Source organism: Protopterus annectens, chromosome 8.part1 (assembly GCF_019279795.1).
Source record: "Protopterus annectens isolate FY-2018-M chromosome 8.part1, PAN1.0, whole genome shotgun sequence".
Taxonomy (NCBI): Eukaryota; Metazoa; Chordata; order Ceratodontiformes; family Protopteridae; genus Protopterus; species Protopterus annectens.
Genome location: NC_056742.1, coordinates 317,043,781 through 317,064,743, shown reverse-complemented (window position 1 = coordinate 317,064,743; position 20,963 = coordinate 317,043,781). Strand labels below are relative to the sequence as shown.

At 43.1% G+C, this 20,963-nt stretch overlaps 1 protein-coding gene across 1 annotated transcript in view; it reads right to left on the bottom strand.

The window, feature by feature from the left end:
• The window catches only part of DHX38 (DEAH-box helicase 38), a gene marked incomplete in the record, with an annotated part of 1,902,786 nt that overhangs the window by 377,173 nt on the left and 1,504,650 nt on the right, over positions 1-20,963 (bottom strand). The window contains 1 exon segment of the mRNA XM_044081902.1: positions 15,120-15,274. Within this exon segment, the coding sequence (XP_043937837.1) occupies positions 15,120-15,274 (155 nt within the window).

The window sequence follows — 20,963 nt, the reverse complement described above, 5'->3', positions numbered from 1 at the left end:
TTAAAGTTAAATGTTTATTTAGGAAGTCTGACTCACATGGAAAAATGCTGCTAATGAAGAAGACATTGCACTCCCCCCAAAGCAGGATCTCATTAAGGGGAGTACCAGGAAAGACACCATTAAGGGGGAACAAAATATAGTCCTAAGGGTCTGAAAGTGGCTTTGTCATTAAAATGAGCTAAAAAGTACAGTCGTGTACACTTCCCATAAATGTAGATGTTCAAGTGTATTCACTATTGTAGTTATCACCTGTGGAGTTATCCCTGCTGTGGTAGCCCTTGGCCAGCCCAAACACCACAGTCAATGTTTTTCTGCGTCGGCTGCTGTCGCTTGCTGACTGACGTCAGGTCGTTAGTGCTACAAAGCAAGGCAGCCGACACCATTACATCTGTTTTTCTTGCCCTAACCAGTCAGAAGCCCAAAACAATATGGTAAAGTGGTCCTGGTGGCTAAAAGCCACCATAAGAAGCTTGTGGCTCCCTAAGGAAAGAGGATATAAGGGGGAAGGAAGGGAGGGGAAACCAGGACTGCAACAGTGAATACACTCAAACATCTACATTTATGCTAAGTGTACACCTACTGTCCTATGTTCTTCATGTTTCACTGTTGCAGCCATCACCTGTGGGAGGATTCCCAAAGCTGAGCAGTGGGGTGGAAGAATTAGAGACCTAGGCATGGATAAGCATGCCCTACAGAACTGCAGAGGCAAACCACGCCTAGCCTTAGAGAAAAGAGGTAGGTGGTAATGCTTTGTAAAGGTATGGACAGAGGTCCAGGTGGCAGCTTCCAAAATGTCCCTAGTGGGAACTCCTCTGAGGAATGCTGTGGAAGTGGAGACTGCCCTAGTGGAATGGGTATGAATAGACTTAGGGGGTGGTTTCCCATGTAATCTGCAGCAAAAAATGGATACAGTGTAATATCCATTTGGAAATGGGCTTCCCCTCTGCCCCAGGGGCAAAGCTGACAAGAAGTTGGTCTGTTTTCCTGAAGGGTTTAGTACAGTGCAGGTATTATCAGAGCTGTCTGTGCACGTCTAGTGAGTGCAGAATTCTTTCCCCCTTGTTTTGATGGTTAGAGAAGAAGGTGGGTACATGAATGGCCTGGTTGAGAGTCACATTGGATACCACCTTGAGCATAAAGGAAGGGTTACTCCTCAGGGAGACCCTGTCTGCATGGAAAATGATGAAGGGCTCAATGGCCATCAGTGCCTGAAGTTCTGAAACCCTTCAGGCTGAGGTGATAGCTAGCAGGAAAGCAGTCTTCCAGGTGAGGTATTTCAGTTCTGCTCAAGCACCAAGTTCGAAGGGTGGTAATGTTAGTTTTTCCAAAACATAATTCAGGTCCCAGGCTGGGATGGGTGACCTTCTGGGAGGTCTGATATTAGAAGGCCCTCTGAGGAATTGTCTAATCAAAGGATGTGAGAACAGGGGCTGGTCTGTATCAAAATGAGATGAAATAGCTGAGTTGTGGCTTTTAATAGAAAAGAAGGAGAGGCCACTATTGACCAACTCCGCTAGATAGCCCAGGATAAGAGGGACAACAGATTGTGAGGAACTACCCCCTCTGGATTGGCTCCAGCAGCAGAATCTTTTCCATTTCCCTGCATAAGATTTTCTGGTGCTGGGCCTTCTGGCATCTGTGATAATGTCAAGGACCTGTTTGCTTAACAGGGGCCCCTTGTTTGCTTTTAGAGTATTAGCCATGCTGGCAGTTTGAGAGTTTGCAAGTCTGGATGCAGCACCCACCCCATCGGAGTCAAAAGGTCTGAGATCATGGGAAGCTGCCTGGGAGGCTGTGATATCAGGCTGTGCAGCAAGGGGTACCAATGCTGTCTGGACCAATCTGGAGCAATGAGGATAGCCTTTGGTCTCTCCTCCCTTATCTTGCTCAGTACCTTGGGAATAAGAGGCAGAGGAGGGAATGCATACAAGAGGAGGGATTTCCACAGGAAGGTCAAGGCATCCACCTTCCATACTAGGTGGTGATATTCCCTGGTACAGAATTTCCTTAGCTGGTGGTTGAGGTGCAAAGCAAAGACATCCACCTCCTGAGTTCCCCACTCTTGAGTGACTTGCAAAAAGATATTTCTGTGCCATTCGTGGGGGGTCCAGTAAGTTTCTGATTAAGTGGTCTGCCAGGGTGTTGTTGATCCCTGGTAGGTATTGGGCTATTACATGTAATCCTATGGAGGAGGCTGTCAGCCAGAGGTTCATGGCTAGCCTGCACAGAGGGTCAGATTGGGTCCCTCCTTGTTTGTTGATATACTACATTACTGCGGTGTTGTCTGTTTTGATAAGGAGAACCCCTGACCTGGCCTGAGATGGGGTTTAAAGGATGTCAGATCATTTTGTACTGCTATCATTTCCTTCTGGTTAATGTGTAAGGGAAGGCGCTGGGCATCCCAAAGACTTTGGGTGCACCTGCCTGCTAGGTGAGTGCCTCAAGCAATGTCTGAGGCATCTGTGGTGATGCTCTGCCCAGTAGGGTGGAGGATAAAGGGAAGACCCTTGTTCTTGGCACAGGCCCTTGCCCACCAGAGAAACTCGGCCCTTATACAGGGGATCAAAGGGAGAGAGGTCGCCAGAGGCTGAGTGCGTGGACACCAAAGGTTACTTAGATACCGATGAAGTTTCTCATGTGAAGCCTGGCCAGAAGAATTAGAAGGATGCAAGATGCCATGTACCCCAAGGCTTGCAGGAGCTTTCTCGCCATGAGGTGACTTCTGGAAGCCAGCTGGGTAAAGTAGAGAGGCAGGAAGCTCTGCTTTTCTGGGGATAGGAAAGTCATTTGGGATGCTGTGTCCAGCAGACCTCTCAAGAAAATGATCCTCCTGGAGGGTGTTTGCTTTGATTTCTTCTCGTTGATGGTGAACCCTAAGGAAGTTAGGAGGGTTTTGACAAAGAGGAGGCCCTGGAGCAGCTTTTCTTTGCACTCTGCCTGAATGAGGCAGTTGTCCAGATAAGGGTAAATCTGTACATTTCTCTATCTGAAAAATGCTATGGCCGGGGCTAAGCATTTGGTGAATACCCTGGGAGCAGTAGATAAGCCAAAGGGTAGCGCAGAGAACTGAAAGTGTTGTGAGCCTGCTCTGAAGCAAGAAATTTCCTGCAGGATTCCCTTATGGGGATGTGGAGGTAGACATCTTTTAGGTCTAGGGTCACTAACAAGGCATTTGTTGTCACCATAGGCAGCAGCTGCTGCAAAGTTAGCATTTTGAATTTGGGGACCACCAGGGAGGTGTTCATAATGGATAGATCCAGGATGGGGCACCAAGTGCCCTCTTTTTTGGGAACAAGGAATAGTCTGGAATAAAAGCCTTTGCCTATTTGACCTACTGCCCCCGGGATACGAGAGTTTGGACTTGTTTCAATGCTTCTGTCCACTGATTTGGGGGTAAGTCTGGGTTCCCTCTTGGAATTCGTTGAAAGAGCATTTGTATCCCTGAAAAATTATCTTTAAGATACATTGGTCCTTTGTTACAGAGAGCCAACTTTCTTTACAGAGGGAGAGCCTTCCCTCCTAGCTTTTGGTGAGTGAAAGGAATGCAGAGGGGGGGCAGGGAGTCAGTGAGAGGTTTTGCCATAGAAGGATGGCTTAGAACTTCCTGCCTTTGGGGCGGAGGTGGTCCGCTGTTTGGTTCTCTGATGTCCCTGGGATAGGGGCCTAGGTGGTCTGTCCCTGTGCGGCTTACCTTGCCCATCTGCTAGGAGCAGGAAATGACCAGTGGCTTAGAGGGAAAATTCCTGCTGAACCTAAAAGGTTGAACCTGAAAGAAATCTTTTACTGTTTGTGTAGATTTTGCTTTGTCTTCCATCTTTTTAAGCACCTCTTCTGCTTTTACTCCAAACAAGCGGTCCTTATCCAGGGGTGCATCAATTAATTTAGACTTGACACAATCAGGGAGAGATTGTTCCTTCAACCACGCACGTCTCCTAACAGATCCTGACACTGCTGCCCTGCTTGAGACTTCTAGGGCATCATAGCCACAGTATAGTGAGTGAGTGGCCACTTGACAAGTACAGTGCAGTAAATCTTCTAACTCTTTTGAATTGGCACAATCAGGAAAGTTAGAAATCCTTTGCTTTAATAGTTCCAAAGTGTGTTGTTGATATTTTAACATATGGAACGGACAGTTGAGTGCTCTGATGGCTAAGGCTGCAGAGGTGTATACTTTTTTACCCCATCTTTTCAGAGCTCTGGAATCCTAGTCAGAAGGAATAGGATTCTTAGCAGAATTAGCCTTAGCTCCTTTAGGTTCCTTTGTAATGACCTCCGGGTCTGCAGCAGGATTTCTGTACAGGTATTTCTGAGAATCCGGGTACTCTGTAATACCTCTCAGATTTACTGGGAGCAGGTGGGAGGGCATCAGGGGCTAAGCTGGATTCATGGAAAACATCATCCACCACTTCTAAAGTAGGGGGGGATGGGCCAGGGCTTTGTGCTGGGGCAGGTCTAGAAACTCTCTTAGTCTTTGCATTTGGGCTTGGGGTGGTGGAGCAGGAGTAAGGTGGTGGCTAAAGGTAGATTTTCTAGGAGTAGCCTGGCTTCTAGGCCTGAGTATCCATCGGTATGAAAAAAACAGTAGTCGGATGAGAAGACATAATTTTTTGTCTAGAATCCGTAGTGCAAAAGGCCTCCTTGGAAGCCGGTGCCTGTGTCGCAGCTCCGGACCCAACCAAGGCAGTGACAACAAAAGACTAAGAAGACTAAGAAGACTAAGAAGACTTCTGGGGCATACCGAACTCTGAAAGGGTCTCGGTAGAGGCCTGTGTAGATATATCAGGCATCAGAGGCTGCAAAAGTGCCTCACTGAATTCCGGAGAACTGATGACCTGCTTATCGGTAGCACTGTCGGAAGGCTTAGCCTTGTGTGGTCTTGTCTCTATCTTTATCTCTATGTTTTTTTGGAATGTCTACGGATTGTTGGCTGATGGACACCATTTCGGAATGCGAAGATGGAAAACGAAAATACCTGTCTACAATAAGAGCTCTACGACGAATGGTTCTCGGGTTAAAGAGGGCACAGAACCGGAAACGGGGGACATCATGGTCTGGGCCTAAACAAGTGACGCAGTATGAATGGAAGTCTCAGTGTGGGCTCTGCTTTCCACAGGCGAGACAAATGTTAACTTTTTCAGATATCGGTTAGTGCAAGAAAAAAGGATCCCCAACAGGGTACTTGGCTTTAGACATTTTTAGCTGTAATTCGAGCTCTGATAGAGACCGACTGGCACACTTGGGAACTGCTTCTGCTATGGCTCCACAACAAGAAAAACTGATGTAATGGTGTCAGCTGCCTTGCTTTATAGCACTGACGACTTGACATCAGTCAACAAGCAAGAGCAGCCGACGCAAAAAAACATTGACTCTGGTACTCGGGCCAACCGAGGGCTACCATAGCAGGGATAGCCCCACAGGTAATGACTGCAACAGTGAAACACAAAGAACATCTAACCATTTACCCCATGTGTGAAAAATAAACAGTCTTCTTAGACTGTGACCGTTTCAGTATGTACTTCCAGAAAGTAAAGTGATGACAAAATCTATAAAACAAATATCAGTAACAAAAAGAAGGTGTATCCAAGAGAAAATAGTCAGTGCAAGTTTTGTGCATAGTTCTGTCACTGCCAAAAAGTACAGTTGTGTACACTTACCATAAATGTAGATGTTCGAGTATATTCACTGTTGCAGTCATTACATTTGGGTAATCCTGCTGGCAGGTTGCCCTCAGTCGGCCTGAATTCCAAAGTCTTGGGTCCTGCGTCAGTTGCTGTCACCCCGTCCCTGACGTTAGGGGTATAAAAGATGCAGCCGATGCAATTTTATTCAGTTTTTCTTGCCCCAGATGTCAGATGCCCCCAAAAGGGTAGGCTAGATATATATATATATATATAAAACATACATGCACCAAAATAAACTTTACCTTCATCTACAAGCAAATACAGCACATAGCTTGTACAGATCAGAGAAGTAAAGATAAGTTCCAGCAGAAATAAGGGGGATGGCAGGTGGGTAACCTGGACTGCAACAGTGAATACACTATGGTAAGTGTACACAACTGTACTATGTTCTTCGTGTTTCACTGTTGCAGTCATTACATTTGGGTAGAGTCCCAAATCTATGGTTGGGGGGCTGGAGCTAAACAACATTAGGAGCGACTATGAGGTCCTGCAGAACTGCAGTGGCAAAGCCTGTGCTGGATTTAGAGTAAAGTGGCAGATTGTAATGCTTTGTAAAGGTGTGCACTGAACTCCAAGTAGCAGCCTCTAAAATGTCTTTGGTTGGTACTCCCGAGAAAGGCTGCAGAAGTGGCTGCAGCTCTGGTTGAATGTGGCCTAATGCCCTTAGGCACTGGCTTGCCATGCTGAGAGTAGCAGAAATGAATGCAGTGACCTATCCACTTTGAAAGAGTCTGCTTGGAGATGGCCTTTCCTTGTGATCCTGCAGCATATGCCACTAGTAATTGTTCTGTCTTTCTGAAAACTTTAGTTTTGTCCAAATAGAATCTAAGTTGTCTGTGTACGTCCAAAGAATGCAGAATTTTCTCCCCCTTGTTCTGTGGATTTGGATAAAAAGTTGGCAAATGAATAGTTTGGTTAAGGGCTACAGTGGACACCACCTTAGGCATATATGTAGGGTTTGTCCTAAGAGAGACCCTGTCAGGATAAAAAATGATGAAAGGTTCCACAGCCATGAGAGCCTGTAGCTCTGACACTCGTCTTGCAGAAGTTATTGCTAGGAGCAGAGCTTTTTCCAAGATAAAAACTTTATATCCACAGTAGCAGCTGGATCAAAAGGAGGTAGGGTGAGTTTTTCCAAGACATAATTGAAGTCCCATGCAGGCATTGGCGATTTCCTTGCAGGCCTTAAATTTTTGGCTCCTCTGAGGTACAGCCGTAATAAAGGATGAGAAAAGAGTGGTGGCTCTGTATTGTAATGAGCCAAAATGGCAGAGGCATGAATTTTAATTGATGAAAAAGACAGGCCTTTGTCCAGCATCTCAGTTAAGTATTGCAAAATCTGAGGTATATTTGGTACAGCTGTGTCAGTTCCTTGAGCTTGGTTCGAAGCACAAAATCTCTTCCATTTTCCAGCATAGGATTTTCTAGTACTAGGCCTTCTGGCTTCCAAACTAACATCCATCACAGCTTTACTGAGAGGTGTGCTTTGTATGGCTACATAATCCGCCATGCTGCCAGGTTTAGAGTCCTGAGATGGCTGTGCAAAATCTGATTGTTTTGTTGGGACAGTAGATGAGGGATTTGAGGTAAGGTCCAGACTGGGCATTGAGACAAGTTCCTTAAGATCGGATGCCAGTACTGGCGGGGCCAGTCTGGGGCAATCAGAATCATTTTTGGTTTCTCCTGTCTCACCTTTAGGAGTACCTTGGGGAGGAGAGGCAGTGGAGGAAAGGCATATACTGACAGGTTTTTCCAGTTGAAAGATAAGGCGTCCACTTTCCATGCTTGACAAGTGATAAGTCCTCGTGCAGAATCTTTTTAGTTGATAGTTGTGAGGGGAGGCAAATAGATCTATGTCCGGGTGTCTCCATTTCTTTGTTATCATGCTAAAGACTTGTGGATCCAGGTGCCACTCGTGGGGATCCATGAGGTTTCTGCTTAGTTCGTCTGCCAGAGTACTGTCCTTTCCTGGCAGGAAATGTGCCTGCAGATGAACTTGGTAAGTCAATGCTGTGTCCCATAAAGTCATGGCTAGTCTGCAAAGGGGTTAAGAATGTGTGCCCCCCAGCTTGTTTATGTACCACATGACCGTGGTATTGTCTGTCTTTATCAGTAGTTGTCCTGGATGAATTAGGCCCTTGAAGGCTGTCAGGGCATTTTGAACAGCTAGCATCTCTTTTTGATTGATATGTAGATGCATTTGATTTGTGGACCAGGTGCCCTGAATGCCTTTTCCTGCCATGTGGGCCCCCCAGGCGTAATCTGATGCATCCGTTGTTAGGTTCTGCCTGGCTGGGTGTAGCGAGAATGGCTGTCCCTTGTTTTGCTGACAAGCCTTTGCCCACCATTGAAACTCCTGTTGCAGGCAGGGAATGAGAGTAATTATTGTTTCCAGGCTGTGGCAATGTTGTGTCCAGACACTTTTTAGGTACCATTGAAGTTTCCTCATATGCAGTCTTGCATATGGAATTAGTAGGACGCAGGATGCCATGAAGCCCAAAGCCTGCAGAATTTTTCTTGCAGATAACTGGGCCTTTGTTGCCATTTCCTTGAAATAGGTAGTCAGTTGCCTTTGTTTGTCTGGCGTGAGATAAGCCATCTGGACAGTTGTATTTAAGCTTGCACCCAGGAATATTATCTCTTGAGAGGGTACTAGTTTTGATTTCTTTTCGTTGACTGTGTACCCTAGGCATGTTAAAAGTCTTTTCACAAACGCCAGATGCTGTAGCAGAATGTCCTTGTTCTCTGCTTGAATGAGGCAGTCGTCCAAGTAAGGATATATTTGTATTCCTCTGTCTGCAGAAAGCAATTACTGGTGCCAGGCACATTGTGAAGACCCTGGGCGAAGTAGATAAGCCAAAGGGCAGTGCAGAGAATTGGTAATGCTTTGAACCAGTCTTGAATCTGAGGTATCTTCTGTCTGACTGGGACATGCAGGTATGCCTCTTTTATGTCTGAAGTGATGAGCCAAGCCTTTCTGCCCAGCATGGGCAGAAGCTGCTGCAAGGTCAACATCATGAATTTTGGTATATCCAGGAAAGTGTTTAGAATAGATAGGTCAAGTATTGGTCTCCATGCTTTGCCCTTTCTGGGTACCAAGAACAGTTGAGTAAAATCCTTGTCCCTGCTCTTGCTGTGGCACTTGTTGAATAGCCCCCATGTCCATGAGGGATGAGACTTGTTATTGAGCCTCTGCTCATTGATTTTTTGGCAGGTCTGGCCAACCGTTTGCCCTTGGCAGGGTATGGAAGTGAAACTTGTAACCTTGTGACACTATGTCTAGGACCCATTTGTCCTGGGTTATAATGTGCCAATTTTGAGAAAAAGTGCTATTTTTCCCCCTAAGGATGCTGCTAGTAGATAAGTGCTTGGTGCAGGCAGGGGAAAGTCATTGGGACTATTTCCTGTATGGTTGTGATTTGTCTTCTCCACTTTTGAAGGTAGAAGCACCCCATTGCTTAGACCTGTACGAACCTTGTGGCTGGGATCTGCCCATTTGAGGTCTGTCTGACACTGGAAAGGACCAATTCTTTGTAGGCCAGTGTCTGCTAAACCTAGGTGGCTGTACTTGTAAAAAATCTTTGACAGTTTGCATATATTTAGCTTTGTCCTCCATTTTCTTTAACACCTCTTCTGCGTTAACACCAAACAAGGTAGCATGCTGTAATGGTGCATCTAATAATTTAGCTTTGACATGATCAGGCAGATTTTGTTCCTTTAACCAAGCATGTTTCCTAATTACCAAACCCGTAAAAGCGGCTCTGCAGGAGGCCTCCAGAGAATCAAAACCACATTGCAAAGTATGCTTTCCAACTTGTTCAGCTGCATGCAATAAATCCTGCATTTCTTTGTTTTCTGCACATTCAGAATTTACCAACATTTTCTGTTTAAGCAGTGCCATGATATATTGCTGATATTTGAGCATATGAAACTGGCAGTTTAAGGCCTTTATAGCCAAGGTAGCAGACGTGTAAATCTTTTTCCCCATCTATCCAGTGCCCTACAGTCTCTGTCAGAGGGGGTAGGGCTTTTTGCATTGGAAGCCTTAACCCCTTTGGGACCCTGAGAAATAGTTTCTGGGTCTGCAGCAGGGTTTTTGAAAAGGAGTTTATGAGTCAGGAACCCTGTAGTATCTGTCAGGCTTAACTGGAGCTGGAGGGGAGGAGTCAAAACACATCTACAATGTCTAACACAGGTGGAATAGCTAGAAGCCTGTGTTGAGGTAGTAGAAGGAAGTCCCTGAGCCTCTTCTTAAATTCTGAAAAATCTTGGCTCTCCCAGTGGAAATGCTCCCTCATGGTATGCAACGTTTCCCCAAAGGAGTAGCTCTCAGGAGGAGAAGCTGAAGGGATAGACTCTTCAGCATCAGAATCCTCATGGGGGGAAGAGAATATTCCTGATCAGAAGAGGAATCTGAGGAAATGGAAACCTGATCTGAAGATTCATAGTCTGTCTCTTGCCTAGGCCTCTTATCAGGAGGGGGATGGGAACCCCTGATCAAGGTAATTAAGTGTTCGGCCATTTTGAGCATCTGTTTTTTGGGCATGGAGGCCTGTCCATGTGGCTGAACTTGTTTCTTTGCCTTTAAAGGTGCTTTAGTCTTTGCCTCTGAAGCTGTAGTCGGTTTAATGTATAATTGTTTAGGTCTGAAAACACCCTCAGAAGCTGATGTATGCTCAGCGGCTCCGGACCCATCTGAGGGAATAGTCTCCAAGGCTCCAATACCTAGAGTTTCCAGCGGCCTGACCGACTCCACGTGGGAGTCGGTAGCGGCCTGCGACTCTAAAGTAGCAGGTATCAGGGGCTGCGAAAGCGCCTCACTGAGAACCGGTGACTGGCTTAGGAGAAGCATCGTCATCGGTTTTGGACCTCGGTTGCCTGTCTTTTTCTTTGCGCTTTTTGTGAACTCCGGTAGTCGGATGGCTATCCGACGACATTGTATAATTAAATCTGCGCCCAAAATAGTTTAGTGCAAAATCGTACCGACGCTTAATAGTGCGTTGGTTAAATCTAGCACAAAACCAACAACTTGAAACGTCGTGGTCAGGGCCTAGACAAGGAATACAGTAAGAATGAAAGTCCTTATGAGGTATTTGCTTCCCACAAGAAATACAATTATTAACTTTTTCTGACATCGGTCTGGAGCAAGAAAAAAGTTTCCCCAACGGGGTACTTAGCTTTTAATGAAGACTTCGGATCTGAAATTCGAACACGAAAATCTCATGAGTCAGCCGACCAGCACTTGCGAACTGCTTCTGCTTCGGGCACCGCGTGGCAAGAAATACTGAAGAAAATGGCGTCTGCTGCATCTTTTATACCCCTGACAACCTGACGTCAGGGAAGGGGCGACAGCAATCGACGCAGGACCCAAGACTTTGGAATTCAGGCCAACTGAGGGCAACCTGCCAGCAGGATTACCCAAATGTAATGACTGCAACAGTGAAACATGAAGAACATCAGGAATGTCTCAAGTTCCAAAGCAACAGGTAATGACCAGAAACTGCCACTAACAAATGTAAATACTACACATCCATATCTACTTATCTCTTCATCTGCCATAACTGCCTCTTAAATACTTGATATTAAATAAAGAAATAAGGACCGATTTTATTACCACAAAGGACCAGGAAGCTCTTGGTAACTACACAAAATGAAAAAAATGATAAACTATCAGGAATGGAATGCCATTGACTAGAGCACAGCACCTTTACACGTCACCAGATTTTTAAAAAAATGCACTTTTTCTGGAAACCAAGAACGTTGTTAACACTTCACTGTTAAATGCAAGAGAAACTGGCTCCTTTTGTTTTTGTGGCTATCCAAAATATTCATGTTTCCTTCTGTCTAAGTATCATCAGCAAAGCACACAACTTAAAATGGACATCCAGTGGGCTATGACTTTTCCAGGGCTGACTAATAGAAAACAACAGGACAAAAACAAATGCTAGATGGTAATCTGAACTTGAACAAAAAAGGAAAACAGAAAGAACAAAATTATGCAAAGTGCAAAAGTTCTGAAATAGGGATGGAATCAAATACAACTGCTGTTGGCAGTAACAATAAAAGAGGAATTTGTTAATGAAACAGACGCATCACTGCTTCATCAATTACCAAATTTTGGTTTCTGTATAAATACAGCATTTCTAACTTCAATATTGCCACATAATTTTTCATAAAAATGGACTGCAGAGTAACTGGCATCACATTATAGAGGTCTTCGGATTTATACTTTGTGGATAACTTGCAATCATTCGTACTCTCACAGGTGTCACTGTAACACTACAATAATACATGTAGACCTTGCACAGTGTACATAATATCCCTAGTTCTTTCTTACAATGATTTTTACAGCAACAGTAGCCACCGACCACTTAAATTTATAACACTGGAATTAAATAATTTCAGGTTCCTTTAAACTCATGGTGGTACATCTTTCTAGAATCAATGCAATCTAAACTTACAAATTAAAAACTTTACTGTTATATGACTTCTATCACCCCAGAAGGGAAGCAAGGGAGTGAACTGAATATAATATCACTATTTTTCACTTACTCCACTACTTTCATTTTCCTACTATAATGGTTAACTGGTAAGCTCTTTCAAGTACATATGCAAACCTTGCCCAAAAATTTTCAGACAGTGTGTCCTAAGGTTTATGTTTAATGCATTTTGTGAATTGCATTACATAAGAAATCAAATCATTAAAAATAAATCAGATAATCCTGAACTCTCAAATTATTCCTCCTACCTAATGCAATATTATTACAAACCTGTCAAACCTATATAAATAATACAAACAGTATTTATAATAAAGGATACTGCCTGGTCACAAATGTGCTTAGAGCATTCAGTGAAATTTCTTAGGGAATTACTGAAATGATTACATACACTGTTGTTTACACATACAATAAGATACTTCACTTGTGAAATACATGAGTTATTTGTAAATCAGCCTGTTTTACAAGAATATGTTTTCTACTGTATCATTTGCAATACTGAATCTGGCCCAAACATGCAACCCTTACAAGAAATTCATGGAACTGCTACATTGCAAGACTATGAATGCCATTGTTCTATGTATACATATATCACTGGTCTATATACATATATATCACTGCTTGTATTTTACCTTAAGACCTGGGTCATAGATGAAAAGAGTGCTTAGACCAGTTCACTCCTCTCGTTAACAAATTTTAAAAGCATAAACAAGTAGATGAGAAAAGACTGCCCACTAATGTTACATATGAAGGACCATTTACTAAAAATAAAAGGTATGTGGCTGCTGCAAACTCTCCAACAGGAAAAATACCAGCTAACCAATAAAACAAAATGGATGAAGTTGAAAAGCCAACTGGCAAACAGCTTATGAAGACCTTTGCTAAGGTGTGATTTAGCCGGTCAGAAACTTAAATCTGTATCCATACTTGACATGACTAAAATCTTGCAGAAAGGAACAATGAGGCCCTTATATATGAAATATATGCAACAAGAAAGGGATCAGTGTTACTGTGTACAAAAAAGTACATTTAAACCAGACATAAGCATATAAGAATTGAATATGAGCACACAGAAAATGAACTAATAAAAAGTAAAACAGCATGATAAACATGTAAAAAGTCCACAGAACTAGTTTGGTAATCCCCAAATATGAGTATCAATACGAATTTAATAAAATATCTGAATTTGTACAGTGTCTCTCACAGATATTTACGAGGAAACCTTATTCAGGCATCTGGAGCATTTGGAGACAACTACATTTGTGAATGCTTGGAGTTACCAAAATGTAGTAAACAATCATCAGATGACCTATGTAAAAGATTCTACAGGAATGAGAAGTGTACTAATTGGTTCTCTGAGACAGTAGCTAATACATGGAATAGACTGCCAAATTACATTAAAGTAAGTACTAGTTTAGATATTTAAGAACAGCCTGGACACTTATTATGGGAATATCTGGTTTGGTATACTGGCAGGCTAGAAGGGCATTATTGCCAATGCTTGAAATATTTGTATGCAAAATAAACAGTTCAGGTGGGTGGCTTAAGAAGGCAACTTGACCATACCACACATCATAGTAATCCATCCACAGAGAAGTGTTGGGTGCTTGGCTGACCAGTTGATTACTGCTTTTATACAAGCCAATGTAGAACATATAGTCTCAGAAGATCTAATAAGAATCCGGTATGAACTGCAGTATAGCCCTCATCTAGCAAGTGTTGGGTTTGCTTACTGTCATTATCAAACATCTAATACTTCATGGACATATAAACAATACTAGTACTGCAAAGCCCTTTCAGTTAATTTTTGACTTAACATACACCAGCTTAATTAGTGAAAACAACCACTAGCCTACTCTTTGTAGATTAAATTTAAACTCTTTTGAGTTCAGCACCCTGAAGCGGAACTCCACGATCCCTTACCCTAGCAAAAAAAAAAAAAAAAAAAAAACTAAGGGCACATTTTCAGATTGAGGACATGCAGAGGTCCCACTTGGGTATGCTTTACAACAACAGACTTAAAATGGAAGTGAGATGGTGTTTTCGGGAAATTTTTTATTTTTTTTTTTACCTTCGTTTCATGTACCTAAACTTCTGCCCAACATATTTCGTGTGGTTGAAGATTCGTGGAATTAATTTTCAAGGAAATGTAGGCAAAGCAAACACAGTAGACACCTGGTGTCAGAAACATAAGCCATTGTTCACTATTACTCCACCACTGCCACATGCAGTCCACCTGCTGTTGCAGGCACTACAAGGCATTAGTCAAGTAATCTATGCTTCACCTCAGTCAACCTCTGCAAAATCTCATCACTTGATTCAGCCAAAGTAATGTTTTCAATACAATCAAAGAGTAAATAATGCTTTGATACAAGAGGGTCTCAGATGGTAATAGGCAAAGCAAACATTCCACAGCAAGCAACAGCAGGTACAGTCAGAATGCATTTCACAACAACGATTCCCACTAAAACAATAATCATTCAAATATAGCAATTATGCAAAAGTTTCTCTTCAAGCTAAATATAACAATTTAGAAGAAACAAATATGGCATGCTAAAGAATGCAAACAATCTGATGACGTCTTATAACAGCTGAAAGACAAAACGCTTATTTATTTCTAGTAAAATATTTGATTTTTATCAAGCCATTTTTGTTTCTTTTTGTTTTTTAAGCTTATCACTGAAGTTGATTAGACTTTTTTGTTTTTATTAATTATAATAATTACTCTTCAGTACAGTGAAACACACACACAGCACACAACACACAGCACACAGCACATGTTTAAAAGCTTCCAATGTTTTAACAGTACTGGAGAGTACAATCACCAGAACTTCATATTCAAACTGAAGCCTTACAGCACTAGAATAAGCAAGCATTTGCCCATCTACCTCCAAACTTATAACACAAAGTTTTCTTATAAAACAGCAGCTGCTGCTCTTACCTTTGGTCTGTAGAAAATTGCTGGCACAGAAAGCATGGAGACAATTATAAGTACATCTGCACTGCAGCCCATGTCACATGACACAATCAACATCTTTGACAGAGCAGGATCCAGGGGGAACTCAACCATAAGCCGGCCAGTTGGAGTCAGACCTCCTGTAAGATGCAGCAAAACAACAAAGCAAACACATAAGCAACAAAAAACAAAAGATGAAGTACAGAAAAATAGAAAAACAAAATCACTCTGCAAAAAAAAAAATACTAAAATAAAAGCTTAAGTCTTTTTCTCACACTTAAATATGTGAATCTGAAAACCACTGCCATCTCCAATTAAGCAGTAATTATGTGCAGTCCAAAGTGCTTTGTATTTCACATTCACAGTCCAAAATGGTCACTCTAGTGGTTTGGTCACATGTGCAAGAATACAGAACATGATCCAGTACAGCTGACATGGGATAAACATGAAAAAGGCAAAAGTAAATGAGGATGTCCAGACAAGAGATGGTTGGATTGGGTAAAAGAAGACATGCAAAAGAAAGTCAGGTATGAGTATCAAAGAAGGTGGAAGAGTGGTTCTGAATTGACAAATCTGGCAACAGTTGATGGAACAACCTGACCCCTTGTAACATTGTGGGGAAAAAATAGGGATTGCTGAAGGTAACTTAGCATCCAAACTTCTGCTGCCAGAAGATTTACTGTAATGTTGCAACAGCGGTGCATGACTTTGAGAAGAAAGAACATATTGCACAAAGTGAGGGCAGCACTGAGTAATGCAGTGGTGGGAAACTCATAACTCCCCAACTCAGCAGTACTCACACGGCTACAATAGTACAAGTCTGTCCAGTCACTGGCAGGTATCATTAACATGGTGGACCTAGCTTAAAAACCTCAGCTTTGGCCGGCTAAGAACTTGCTATATTCAACTGGACGTATAAGAGAATTTAAGTACCTTTATCTGCGCTTTTTTTTCAATAAATACAGTATTTAAATTGATTTTAACTGTGTGGAAGGAATATTAGCTGAACTGGAAGTTTTCACTCTGCTCTTCAGTGTGGAAGGAATATTAGCTAAACTGGAAGTTAGTCAGTGTTTGCTGAATTTTGTTATTTGCTAGTAATTACAGGTGTGGGGGTAGTCACATTCTTTGATTTCCTGTCCTTGCCTATTTAAGTGGTACAGTGTGAAATATTTTCTGCTTAAAAACCTCAGCTTTGGCCGGCTAAGAACTTGCTATATTCAACTGGACGTATAAGAGAATTTAAGTACCTTTATCTGCTTTTATTTTTCAAACAAATACAGTATTTAAATTGATTTTAACTGTGTGGAAGGAATATTAGCTGAACTGGAAGTTTTCACTCTGCTCTTCAGTTAGTCCCACCCACCCTCCTTGTTTTTGTTTTGGTGTTAATCTTAGTGGCCTTGCAGCTGCCCGCCCCTCTTGTAAATTTGTGTTTGGATACTCCTTCTGGGCCCATCTCATTTGCTCACTCAACTGAGTGCAGTGAGATCATATTCTGATTTCAGGCACTCCTACTGTGTACAAAGGGAGCATCTGGGAAACAGAAAAAAAAAAATGTAAGCTTGTTTCCTGCCTTTCCTGTTAAGTGGTATAGACTATTTGTAGGCTTCTGAGCCCCCAAGCCCTTCTGTGCTGGAGGGAAGCCTTCTAGCTTAGTTTTTTTTCCTATAACTAGCCAGTTTTCTAGTTTCAGCACTCAAATCTGTTTCTTTGATCTCAGCACTTGTTCAGAAAAAAAAAAAAAATTTCATCTGCTTTTACTGTACTTGTGTTTCTACCTACTTTTTTTACTTTTGCATCATCTTAAAAGTACTCAATTGTATTTATTACTGCTTGGTGTAACTCATTCTAAGCCTTCTGGTTTAAACACTTGGGCTTCGGACCAGTTGTTTTGCACTGAGAGGGTTTGTGGTCTGCACTGTAGTGGCAGAACAGGTAGCTTACATCCTTCTAGGTTGGGAACTGCTGATTGAGGGCTCAGTGTCTGTTATTCTAAAAGTGTATTCATTCTGGTTTAAGCACTTGGGCTTTCAGGCCAGTTATTTTACATTAAGAGGGTTCATGGTCTGCACTCTTGTGGGAGGAGAGGCTGGACTCTGCCCTTCTGAGCTGGGAATTTCTGATTGAAGGCTTATAGTGCATGCATATCTGAACTGCTTCTTACTGAAGTTGGTGCGCCTTGTTTGCTGTGGCATAGACTGGATTCGGGCCTGCTGGATCTAGCTTTGTTTGTGTAACTTGAGCACTAATCCAGGCATTCTCTAAAGTATTCAATTGTATTTATTACTGCTTGGTAGTAACTTGATTAAAGTTTAGCTGTCATTCTAAGTCTTTTGGATTAAGCACTTGGGCTTCAGACCAGTTGTTTTACATTAGGGAGGTTTGTGGCATGCACTGTGGTGGCAGGACAGATAGCTTTCATCCTTCTAAGTTGGGAACTGCTGATTGAGAGCCCAGTGTCTGTTATTCTTAAAGTGTATTAGTTCTGGTTTAAGCACTTGGGCTTCAGGGCAGTTATTTTACATTAAGAAGGTTTGTGGTCTGCACTCTTGTGGGAGAAGAGGCTGGACTCTGCCCTTCTGAGCTGGGAATTTCTGGTTAAAGGTTTATAGTGCCTGAATATTTGAACTGTATCTTACTGAAATTGGTACACCTTGTTTGCTGTAGCATAGACTAGATCCAGGCCTGCTGAATCTAGCTTTGTTTATATGCTTGTTATTTCCCTGGAACGCTAATTCCACCTAATACGCGGCTTCTCAGTGCTTCTGTGGATCACTAGTGATATCTGCATTGCTTACTGTACTTATTTCCTTGTTTCACTTGAAAGAAAGTTACTGTTTGTCGTTTTTGCATTTAAGTTTCCTGTAACACATTGCACTTAAGTTACCTGGCACTTGCTCACTAAAGCAATTATATAAGTCAGCACTAAAAATTAAAAGCACTACACCCTCACTCCCCACTGGCCCTAGTTTTCAATTATTAAGGAATTCCCAATATTATTCTAGCATGTCCAAAGGTCAGTTGTCAATCTCCTCTCCGGTCCAGCTGGTGAATCTGGGAATCTTGAGGCAATGTTACAACTGCCTCATGTACACAGACAACCCTCTCCTCCTCCCAACAAATTCCAACACATGTGAGAGATGCAACCATATAGCCAAACTGGAGGCTAAGCTCTCTCAACTCAGTACTGGCATAACCAGTCAGGAGGAGAAGGAAACCACACTCACTACAATTCCAGTCTCACATAGACCTACCACGACAGCAAACCAAACACATAATCACACAAAAACATACTCGGAGGCTCTAAATAAAGATCTGCAAGCAGCAGAGACCTCCAAAGCAGACACCCAAGCAGCCGCTACCCCAAAACAAAACACGTGCAACACATATCTCACAAAGCCAGTGTGCCAAACAGTCACAGCCCTTAAGACTAAACAACACACCTGATACACTTGTAATAGGTGACTCTATCGTCAGGCACACTGACGTCCCGCTCACCAGGCTGAACAAGGAGAGGGTCACGGTGAGCAGCCTGTCGGGTGCTAGGATCCGCCACATAACACAAGCACTCAGGTCACTCCAAGGCAAGTACAAATATGACTCAGTCATTGTCCATGCTGGTGTGAATGACCTGAGACCGTACCTCCCTGGACTACATGAAAAGAGACATAAAGGAGCTCTCTGAGCATGTAGCCCAGGCCGGTATGACCCTGACCTTGAGTAGCATCTTACCCTCACCAAGAATGATGCCACAATATGAAGACAAGATGATCAATTTCAACAATTGGCTTAAGTACTGGTGTCATTCAAAGGGGATCCAATGCCTGTCAGCTTGGGATGATATGCTCGACAAGCCACGATGCTTCGCTAGGGACGGCTTGCACCTGTCACCCCTGGGCTTTCGGATATTGGCAAAGGCTCTGGTACCCCCACAGTGCCTTTTTTAGGCAATGCTCAAAAGACAAACCCACCTCCATAGGTATCACAAGGGATAAGAAACCAAGAGTAATGCTACTCAACGCCAGAAGTCTAAACCTCAAGATGCACGCACTCGAAACTCTCCTTAGCATGGAGAACATCAATATCTGTGCAGTAACAGAAAGCTGGTTCAGGGCTCCCGAGAGCACCCCAGCACTACCAGGTTATACCTCATACCATGCTTTTCGGCCCCAAAACTTGGACCGAACCACAAAAGGAGGGGGAGTATCGATATTCAAAGATACCCACACCTCCAGGTTGGTGGCAAAGCACGAAGCATCAGAGACTATCCATGTGCAACTAACAGTGGGTAAAACTGCCTTCCAGTTCATAGCCTGCTACAGACCACCCTCCCAAACCCAGGAACCCCACTCGGCCTTCCAGAGAACACTGGAAAATATGAAGGTCTCTCCAAACACCATTATATTGGGCGACTTCAACTACCCAAACATAGACTGGGAGCATTACTCTAGTTCCAACACCCTAGCCCAAAGGTTCCTAGAATTTATAAACTCAAATGCTATGGAACAACTTGTTACCACTCCCACAAGAGGGGAAAACATACTGGACCTGATCATCACCAACATGGGTACTCTATGCTCCAGACCAGAAGTGTATCCCTCACTGGTAAGATCAGACCATAAACTAATCTCAATGGATATTCACATCCCGACCCCAACCCCTGCCCAGAAAACCACAGTGAAAAACTTCTCTAAAGCAAATTTTACAATCCTCAAAACTGAGGTGGAATCCTTCAAAGCCCCCGGGCCTGTGGAAAATACGGCCCAGACCGCAGAATCCTTTATAAACGCATTCTATGAACACCTTCAGGAATGCATGGATCATGCGATCCCAAATAAAACCAAGACCCAATCCTCCAAACGCAGACGTCCTGTCTGGTGGACCCCAGCCATAAACAAACTATACAATAGAAGGAGGAAGCTACTAAATGATAAAGCAAAATCCCAAAAAGGGAAGGCATCACTGATCAGTATTAGCAAAAACTACGGGCACACATAAAATTGTCTAAGGCCAGCTTCGAGAGAAAAATTGCACAGGACACTAAGGATAATCACAAGGCTTTCTTTATTTATGTTAGGAACCTGGGTGGTAATTCCCAGATATGCTCAGAATTAGTCCAAAATGACAAAAAATACACCGAACCCACAGACATTGCCAACATCCTAGCTGACAGGTTCAGCGCAAACTTCTCCCCTCCCACCAAAGGGCAAATATCTATCCCAGCAGAGTGCTGCCCCCATGACATCTCAGATGCTCAGGTAAGAGCCGCCCTCTCCAAAGCAAAAAACACAGCATCAATGGGACCAGATGGTGTCCCGGGCTGCGTCCTACATGAACTCAAGGAAGAGCTAAACCCAAACATAAAACTACTGTTCAATCTCAGCCTTACTACAGGATATGTGCCCAAAGAGTGGCGTACAGCAACAGTGGTCCCTCTCCATAAAGGTGGTGCCTCAACGGATCCTGGAAACTATCGCCCCATAAGCCTGACTAGCTTGGTCTGCAAAGCTATGGAAAGGATCATCATGGACCTCATAAATAAAGATATTGGGGACCTACAAACACTGGATCCTACCCAGTTCGGCTTTGTTAAGGGCAGATCCTGCCTCTTAAACCTGGTTGATTTCTTTGAAACAGTCATCAAGGCCATTGACGAGGGGAAGGTGGTCCACACAGCCTACCTGGACCTCGCAAAAGCCTTCGATACAATACCCCACTCGGGCATTATAGATAAGCTCACCAGCTTAAATATAAACCCCTATGTCACTAGATGGATTGCAAACTGGCTCAAGGACAGAACCCACATGGTTAAAATTGCTGGAGCCA